At 39.3% G+C, this 9,775-nt stretch overlaps 1 protein-coding gene across 2 annotated transcripts in view; it reads right to left on the reverse strand.

Moving 5' to 3' along the window:
* Positions 1–9,526, reverse strand: part of WDR26 (WD repeat domain 26) — a 60,431-nt gene extending 50,905 nt beyond the window's left edge. Inside the window, exons 1-4 of one of the 2 annotated variants that reach the window (XM_006898048.1) lie at positions 8,961–9,526; positions 6,918–7,017; positions 6,713–6,817; positions 2,037–2,173 (exon numbers count right to left, since the gene is read on the reverse strand). In XM_006898048.1, the coding sequence (XP_006898110.1) occupies positions 2,037–2,173; positions 6,713–6,817; positions 6,918–7,017; positions 8,961–9,337 (719 nt within the window). In that variant the 5' untranslated portion in view covers positions 9,338–9,526. The remainder of the gene's footprint in view (positions 1–2,036; positions 2,174–6,712; positions 6,818–6,917; positions 7,018–8,960) is intronic. The other variant, XM_006898047.1, reaches the window with a different exon arrangement.
* Positions 9,527–9,775: the final 249 nt, after the last annotated feature.

The following is a 9,775-nucleotide window of genomic DNA, read 5'->3' on the forward strand; positions in this document are numbered from 1 at the left end:
ATGAACTCTATTCTCGTTGGGTTCCTAGTTTTTATCTAAAAACTTATTTTATGTCAAATAATGTTCTAGTTATTACGGTTATATCAGAGTAATAAATTTTATAAAGAAAAAATCTCCAGGAGATTTTGCTTAAGCCTCGAGCAACCAGTAACCAATGATCTAGAGACTGTGGTAGCAGCCCTGAAGACAGAGGAAACAGGAAGTGCAAAAGCATTAAGGAACCACAAGTGAAGTAACAAGAATGGGCATCAGCATCCTCAAAAAGGAAGAACGGAAGAAGGAAAAAGATGGCAGAACAAGATCAGTGACCTTATGAACTTGGATAAAGCTTTTGAATTTTAAGAATGATGGGAAAATCAGTGCTATAATTTAAGATTTTATGTATTTATTCAATAGCTGTGTGAACTATGCTTCATTAAGCGTTGACTGCAGAGACCAATAACAGGGCTACCAATTCTAGGAGAGATGTTGGCTGCTTAACTAAAACAGAAATTGTGGAAATAGGACAGAAATGGAGAAACCTGCAATGTTTTCACATTGTTGTTATGTGCCAGCGAGTCACCTGCGACTCACAGTGACCCTATGAACAATAGCCCTAAACCCTGCTCTATCCTGTGCCAATCTTATTGTCTCTGATACACCTATCCACCCATCTCATCAAGGGTCTTCCTCTCTTGCACTGTCCCTCCAGCCTCCCAAGCATGATGTCCCTCTTTGAGGAATGATCTCGCCTTGCAACATGTCCAAAATATGTCAGGCGAAGCTTCAGAATCCTTGCCTCCAAGGAGCAGTCTGGCTTCACCCTCTCCAGGATGAACTTGTTTGTTCTCCTAGTAGTCCACAGTATATTCTGTACTCTTTTCAGGTTAGGCTAATACAATTCAAGTTACAAGATAAAAACAAGGGTAAGTGTTAAGTTTTTAGACTAAGTAAATGGGCTAGAGGATTGCTATGTACTAAGATTAGGAAGACTCCAGAAGCAGGTTTGTATGTAGGCTGCTGAAGCTACACATGAAATTAAGAATTTTATTTTTAATTAAATTTTTTTCAAGTGACACCCAAATGGAGGCTGTCACACAAACACATCTGGGGTTCAGACAAGAGGGTTAATTTAGGAGCTAATGGCATACAGTACAGGGTGAAAGGCTTGGAACAGAAAGAGCATACAAAGAGTGGGTAAAAGAAGGCCCCAGACCAATTCCGGAGCTCTTTAATATGTAAAGGATTATTGTGAACATAAAATGAGCTTGCTTGTATGACATGCTTAGCAAATACCTGACACATGACAAACCACAACATCCCACAAACTCACTGCACTGTGTAGATTGTGAATCCAGCAGCCCTGGTTTGGTTTCCAAGGCTGGAAAGTGCCCTGTGAGGAGACTATTCCAGCACATCTTTCTCCAAATGAGCTGCTGGTGGATTCAGACTGCCAAAATCTTGAGGCTTGTTAGTTAACAGGAAAACAACCACCAGAGCTTAGCTGATGCTGTTGTTATGGATCACTGAGTCAGAACTGACTCACAGCTGACCCTTCAGCCAGTTGTCAGAGGCAGCTGTCAGTGAGGAGACTCACCACCCATCTTTCTCCCACAGAGCAGCTGGTGGATCCGAACCCAGTGCTTTTCAATTCGCAATGCAACTCCTTACCATTAAGTCACCAGAGTTTAGTACAAGTACTCATTAAAAAAATGTTTATGTGTGCCAATCCTGGAAATGACATTGCTAACTATGATCCATCCAAAGTGTTTTCACAGAAGATTATGAAATGCTTTTTCACTGACAGTACATTTATTCTCCCCCTTACTGGCTTAATTACCTTTCTACCCTAACATGGAAAGCATCCTAGGATACCAAGAATAGTCTGTACACTTATAAGTGATAAATATTATACAGATACATATTATCTAAAAATTTAGCAATACTCTATTATATATATCTTGGACAAAAATATTAAAAAAAAACTTTAGAATGGTAACCACTGAAATAATAACAGGCCTTTCACTGACCTCAAGTCCAAAAGTATGTTTCCTTACCCACTAAGAACGTGAATGCGCTCTGTATTGTATTTCAGTGGTGTCAATTCACAGCGCAAAACTTGAAGTGCCTCCAGGACCTTGCCATCCTCCAGGTATTCTAGGTACTTCTGCTGCAGCAGCAAAAACTTCATCCTCTGACATGACAGAAAGCAGCAGTCAGGGGAAAAAAGTTGATAGAAGTTTCAGAAAATGTTTGTGCCTAAACAGAACAGTAGAAACCATTCTACTATGCCCTTTGAAAATAACTTTTTATAAAGTTTCAAGATGACTAGAAATATTTTGCTTTAATAGTTACAGATTTAATATTACTTTGCTTGATTCCATGTAACATAAAGAAAAACCTCTTTAAATAATCTCCAATAACACAAAATCATTAGTGACGCAAGGCATAAATAAGAAAGAATATATTCAATCCCAAAACATTCGCTTAGACTATTTCTTGCATAAAATTTTAGGACTATTTAAAGTATTCTAAATTTTCTTTTAAAAGGCATAATGGGAAATATGAGGCAAGTACTGAAAAGCCTGGGAAAAACTAGTTAATGGAAGAATTATTTAAAGGCCACATTGGGAAAGAGGAACTAAAGAGATCAGAAAGTCACTGGGTAGAAGAAGCTGGCCGCACAGTGACAGATTGTAGTTGATCAGAAGTGAAGACGAGCTGCCCAACAAACAGTCTAGAGGCTGATTTACAAAGTACTGAGTTCTCTAGAATTAGAATGGACAAGCACTTGAAATGGCAAACGATCTGTAATACATATTTACCAGAATGAAAATAAAAAAAATATGCAAGTCGACAAGCATAATTATGATAGAGAAATGCTCTTTAGATGCTATAAAGGGATGACTACATTAGAAGGTTAAACGAAGATCTTAAAAATGATCCAATTATTGGTATATTTGTAATAATCTCGTTATTGATGCATTTACCTATGAAGCACAATTAACATCGGCATATTTTCCCCAGAAGGGTAAACTATTTCCTACCTACTGTGAAGCATTTATCATTTAGGGTTTTTTTAAAAAATGTAGGTTTATTTTTAATTTTTTTTAGTGTTTATTATGAGTTTATGAATGTCAAGACTAAAACTGCTCTTAAACTACTATGGTCCACTATCTCTCTCATGGCTTTTTTGGTGCTGTCTTATAAAGTATGTAAAAAATGGCAGTCACATTTAGAAACTCAAGGGAATATAATGGGAAAGATCTCAAATCTACTTAAAAAAAAAAAAACCAAAAAACCCTTCACAAAATTTGTTGATTTTTGTTATTCACTCTTTAACAGGCTGCTAAAGAACAGAGTTTCGAAATACGTCATACAGAACTAAAAAGATTACATCTACTAAATTTTACACATATAATTACATTGACTAATAAGTAAATAAGAGTCCCTAAAAAGGTATGTGACTAAGCATATCAGATGGAAAATACCTTTAAGCCTACCAAGGGACAAAACACAAAACTGCAAAAACAAAAAACATGTAAAAATCTAAAAATTTTACATTGATGTTACTCTGGAATAGTCTCACCGTTTTAATTTCTGGACGAAAAAGCTCAATTCTTTGTAAAATAAAAAGCTCATAGGTTTACATTTTTTGATACAGCCACATGGAAATGGCCTGCAGCGTAAGTGATTTCTCACTAAATGTTCTTACCAAACAGGAATTTATTTTTTTTTAAATTATTTTGTGTGTGTGTGTGTACCGTCAAATTGGATCTGACTGGTACAGGAGGAGATTGCTCCTCCTTCTACAGTAGAGCATCTGGTGATTCAAACTATGTACCTCTGGGATTGCAGTGCAGCTTCTTGTCACTAGGCCACCAGAGCTCCCTTCAAATAGGAATTTGGAAATTTAAAAAAAAAACACACAAAACACAAAAAACCATTGAGGACAAGTATTTTTCTTATGGATCTTTTGTCATCAAATACTGGGTCTTATGTACATCCTCTTACATTTCCAGTGTGTGTAGGGACAGTGCCCCAAGTGCCATTTTCCCCTTATTTTCCCACCAAGATCCTGACAGAACATGTTAGTCTACTTCTAGGACCAGAAGAGAAAGGTAAAATTAAACGGAGAGGGCAAGAGAAACCTATTTTTCTACATATGCAATGAACATTAAAAACAACCTACGAGCATTTCTCTACGTGTCAGCACACTCAGATTCAAAGAAGTATCTTCAAATATATAAACCATGCAAAACTGAAGCTTGCTATGGTGGAGGACAGGGCTCTACCAAAAGTTTTTGGGCTTTTTAAAGACCATGTACTTCTTAAATGAAGACAATTACTGAGAAATAAATTCTCATTTCTTTTCCAATTCCCAATCAAGTTAGATCTTTCTAAGAGATTACTACTATCTATAGCAATTTCCTATATTAAGTAAAAGCTTGAACCTGCTAAGTGACTAGCACAGCTTAAGAAAACTTTATTGTAAATCCTGCTGTTGCCTCCCACCTGTAAGCCAATATTTAAATGGCTTTATCTTTTTCTCCCATATTATTAGACTAAACTCAGCATAAGAACAAATCCTCAGAAGTTATAATACAAATGAAATCTGGTTATCTAGGGCAGCCTCCAAGCTAACTTAGTAGTGGTTCTGACTAACTCTTGAAACAAAGTTATTACCAAGTTGTATCAATTACTACTCAAAATAAAGGGGTAATGCATTATACTTAAACCATGGCTCTCAAAACTCCTTGACTACAAAATGTACTAGTTGATCTTAATAGGTCAAGTTATTAGCATAATTTTTAAATCAAATTTATTATATTGAAAGTACACACACACACACTCTCTCTCTATTGAAAGTTCTCTCTCTCTCTCTCTCAGTTATTGGTTTCATGTACCCAGCCAAATTCTCTAAACTTGGCTAGTGACTTTAGGACACAAGCCCAAAAATGTTGATTCAAAAGCTCTGTCTCCAAAATTCTGCTATTTAAAGTATTATTTGACATGAGACCATTTACAAATAGGTGGAGGGCAAGGGAGCAAATGTGGTTGATTAGGTTCATATAAATGTTCAGGTTTAAAGAAAGAAAATATAATATAGCCTGGACTAAGTCTTTAAGTGTGTTGAGACATGCAACTAAAATAATTTGAAAGAAAAAGCCCAATACTTGTGCTAAGGTATTATAACAAACTTAATCTAATGCTATATTATCTTTTTTGGAGGACATTATAAGGAAGAGGAGTAAATCTTAAACACAATCTGAGATTTAAAGGGCAACTTTAAAAAGTGCTGAATCTTTAAAAGCAATTGATCCATCATCAAAGCTTAAGCTGATATAAAATTGGAACCCTTTCTTTGCATAAATACCTAAACAGTTTGACGGTGTGAGGCTCAGCAGAGATTTAATCTTCATCTTTTATTAGATCCTAGAATGTTCTATAGAGTGAACAGGCTATAAAAGAAAGGATTCCTCCTTATTATCTACAACTACCTTTGTTCAGTTCACATGTCGTTTCTAATGAAGCAGTCATAATCTAAGACCGTACAGAAACCTCAAAATACTATAAACAAATGTGTATGTGTGTGTGAAATCCCCAAAACAATGTAATAAACAAGGAGGGGGATCCCAAAACACAGCAGGACATAATCCTATTACAAATATTACTACTAAAATACAAAGAAATTTTGGGAGAAGCTTAAAAAAAAGGAGAACAATCCTCCAAGAAATCATACACTTGAACAGAATTATATTAAGAATTTGAGTATTTTTTTGGTAAGATTTCAAAAAAGAAAAAAACCCCATTAAGGCTGTTAGATTATAGGCAAAGATGAAAATTTGACCCAATTACAAAAATAAAAATGTAACATTTACTAATATTTAACAAATAGCTATTTTCCCTACTTCACTTCCTATTTGTCTTCTTTCCCTCCCCCACCTGACAGGAAATTGCTTCTGACAACAAATGAATCAGCTAGAGTTAACAAACCAAGAGATGATTCTTCAAGGTTTCCAATCACAAGCACTTAAAAAAAAAAATACACAGCTTACTCTCATGTCTCCCTCACCACCACTGATACCAAATGAAAGAACTTCAGGATAAAAGACTCACTAAGATTTATGAAAGAGGCTAACAGCTCAAGCTACCAAAATGATCTTGCCGGGGAAATAAGGCCAGTAAGCCAATTTATATGCAAACTCTCCATCTCAAGGATGCATATTACACAAATTCTGACACTGTCAATTCACAAAACTGGAATCCAAAAGTACAAAATGGTAATAAGCACACCAATAGAGCTGGTCTGAGTCAAATATAACTCTAACAGTAAGAAAAAGTGTACAATCAACATATACGTTATTAAAGGCTGTTTTGATACACATACACGAAAAAATAATTTTCTCTTCATCGCCACATTTAGGTTTCAAGTGATATAAAAATATAATTTTTCTTGACTCTAAAAACATAAACTCCTATTAAGAACGTAGAAAGTTTTGAGATCTAGAAAAAGAATTTTTGTAGACAGTTTTTCAAATGACACACTAAAAACAAACTACAATGTTTATACTTTATAACATTAAGCAGTCATTTTAGTTTACAAATTTAATTATCTGAAATTTAACTATTGTAGGCCTTATTTTTCTTAAAAGGTAGAAGAAACCTAATGCTATCAATAACCTACTAAAAATAAGCATAAATGTGAAACTAAGAACAAAAGTGTATTTACCACAATTATTCCCAACAACGTTTGAGAGATTTCAAGTGCGCCTCTTACCACAATAGCATGAGGAGAATGCACTAAAGGCTTTAGTTCATTCAGGTCATTTTCTGCCTGCAAAAATCAGTATAAAAGAAAAACACTCATGTCACAAAATGCTCATTAGACACATAATTTTAGCAGTAGTCACACGTCTCTAGATGCCCTACTTTACCTTATCCCAGTCTCCTTCCATGACATGATTTCGGAATTTGGTAGCAGAAGGATGTTCTAAACGACATCCTGATTCTTGCATGAGGAGATCAACAGTCTGGCTGCAGGAGAGATACAGTGTAAAAGACCTCACCAACTGCAGGTCATACTCTTCCAAATCAACTAAAGTCTATGAAAACAGTAGCAAAGGTTTTTTATACTAACCTCAGAGAGCAAGGGGGGAAAGATATATAGCTTTAATGTGCTTGATTGAACAAACTTGATTTTTAAAACTGCTACATTTACAAAGAAAAACTTTGTTAGATCTAAAATTCAAAATAGATTTTTCCTAGTATTTAATGCCTCCAAAGTTTAATGGAGTAAGATTTCTAAATTCACACCTATCGGTTAATAAATGAAAATTCAGGATCTACATACTAACCAAGCTACTACATTTTGAAAAAATAAAAACTGTTAACTCCAAACAAGGTGACAGAAGTGACTTATGTTAAGGGCCAGGTCCTAAGTTAACATGTCACTTAGGAAAAGTACCTCTACTTTTTTAAAAAAAAGTTTAAATATTACTAGTTTTATTGACCTTAAAGGGTTTGATTAACAGTGAAAGAAAATGTTAAGAAAAATGAACTTTATAAAACTTTGTTTTAGTACATAAATCTATCAGTTTGAAAATGCTGATTTTTAAAAAATTTTGTCAAAGCCTATGCTTATTAAAATATGTCAACTAGTAAAAAAAAAAAAAAAGGCAGACCTTGGTTGAGTTTGTGAACTCTACTAGGACAAGCTTTAAAATTAATATCCAGTTAAAACAAAACCATTCTTTTTCTCTTTACTAAAATTAGCAAATTTACTATGGTGTATGTTCCAAACAGTCACGAGTTATTTCCTCCTGCTGCTGCTGTCAGCTTCTCTGTAGTATGTTCTGTTAGCATTTACAAAATCTGCTTTCATGCCATTTCATTTCTTTAGGGACTCAAGTAAAATCTCCCTACAGATCTATCTCTGAAAGCTTAAAATGCTCATTAAAATGTCATTTTTTCCCATTAGACATTTTGCATCTTCATTTATCAGTCTTTAATATTTCTCTCAATGCTTTAACTTAGCTATTTGTTTTTCCATTAAAAAGTGCCAACAAGATCCGCCCAAGAATCAAAACCATTGTCACTTTTACAAAGTGCGGTTTCCCACCACCCCTCATCCCCACAAACTACACAATAACCAATCCAACAGCTTATTCTAATCAAAACCTTGAACCTAGGAAACTGGGTGTCTCCTCAAGGTTCTGGCTCATCTACTTTCTCCAGGGAAGCCTTACCTCACACCCCAAGTGTTTCTTTGCGTGTACAAAAAGGTGGTTTGGCCCAAAGCCTGTGTCTGCTCTCCCCCCTATTTTAAGGTACACAAGGCCCCCTAAATTGTGGCTGATAACACATGATTCACCAGTTCAGAGGATCGCTTTTTGAGAGAGAATAATCTGCTGACTAGCCAATCAGGATTTCAGACTAGTGCCAGGTCTCTTGCACACTTTTTTTTTTTAAAAAAAACAAACAAAACACCAAACCACGGGCCCTCTAAAAGGACATGAACCTAGAATCTTACTTTATTGTCCCCCACTAGCTTTATTCGGTCACCTCTTCCCAAATGGTCCATCCCCTCAGTTCCCATAAACACTTGTGGGTGACTGTGGCTCCTGATTGGTAGGTTTGGCCCGGATGGTTGTTTGTCATGGTTGGGGGCGGGGAGGTGTCCCACAAAGATGTCTCTTCACATACACTTGAAAACCAAATCCCCCAAGGTTCATGACTGCCACCGGCTCTGTCCCCCCCATCCGTCTGCACTGATAGGCGGCAGAGCGCAGAAGGTGCGCGCCCAGGGGTCATTTGTTTGGCTTCTATCACTTTCTCCTGCCCCTCCCCAATTTGTCACACTGATGGATCCCCACCAATGGCCCCCCACCCAGATCGGCCTGAGCTGCGTCTTCCCGGGTGCTGGGCCCAGGCATCCTTCCTTGGTCCCCCGTCCCCCGCTGCCTGGAAGGGATACTTACTTGAGCCCTAAGCCATTCAAGTGCTGTCCTATTAGCCTAATCACGTCCTCGTCGGACTGCGAGAGCCGCTTCTTCTTCTTGAGGCTGCTGCCCAGCTCCGGGGTGGCCAGGGAGGCGGGGGCGGCCGTGGTGGCGGCGATGGTGGCCGAGGCTGCTGCCGCCCCGCCGGGGACCCCGTTATTGACATTCAGGCTGTTGCTATTGTTGCTGGCGGCGGAGGGGGCGGCCGGTGGCAGCCCGTTGGCGTGGGCCATGTCCCCCGCGGAAGACGCCGACGAGGGCGACGACTCCCCGTTCTGGGCTGACAGGCAGGCGAGTTCCGGGGTCTGGACCCCGCCGCCTCCTCCTCCTCCTCCTCCTGCCCCGTTGGCCTGCATGATGCCGCCGCTGACCAGGCTGGGGCCGCTACTCCGCTGGGGGGCCGGGGCGGCGGCGGAGGGGGCGGCAGCAGCCGGGGGGAATCCCACCACTACCACCACGGAGGAGGAGGAGGACGAGGACGAGGAGGACGACGAGGACGGAGGGGAGAGGCCTGCTCTGGCGGCCGAAGCCCCGGGCTCTCCTGCTCCCTCCGCCGCCGAGGCTCGGGATTTCTTCCGCGGGGGCGGGGAGGCTCCGCCGGTGTCCGAGTCGGAGGAGGAGGAAGCGGAGGCCAGAGTTTCCTCGCCGAGAGAGGCCGTGGTGGGAAGCGGGGGGCCGAGGCGGGGGAGGGGAGAGGGTCGGGGCGAGGGGCCGGGAGGGGTCAGGTGGGGGTGAGGGGAGGAGGAAGAGGAGGAGGAGGGGAGGAAGGAGGATCCGGGCCCTTTCCCCCCCCC

This window comes from Elephantulus edwardii, unplaced genomic scaffold, assembly GCF_000299155.1.
Source record: "Elephantulus edwardii isolate Elephantulus edwardi_28Jun2011 unplaced genomic scaffold, EleEdw1.0 scaffold00218, whole genome shotgun sequence".
Lineage (NCBI taxonomy): Eukaryota > Metazoa > Chordata > Mammalia > Macroscelidea > Macroscelididae > Elephantulus > Elephantulus edwardii.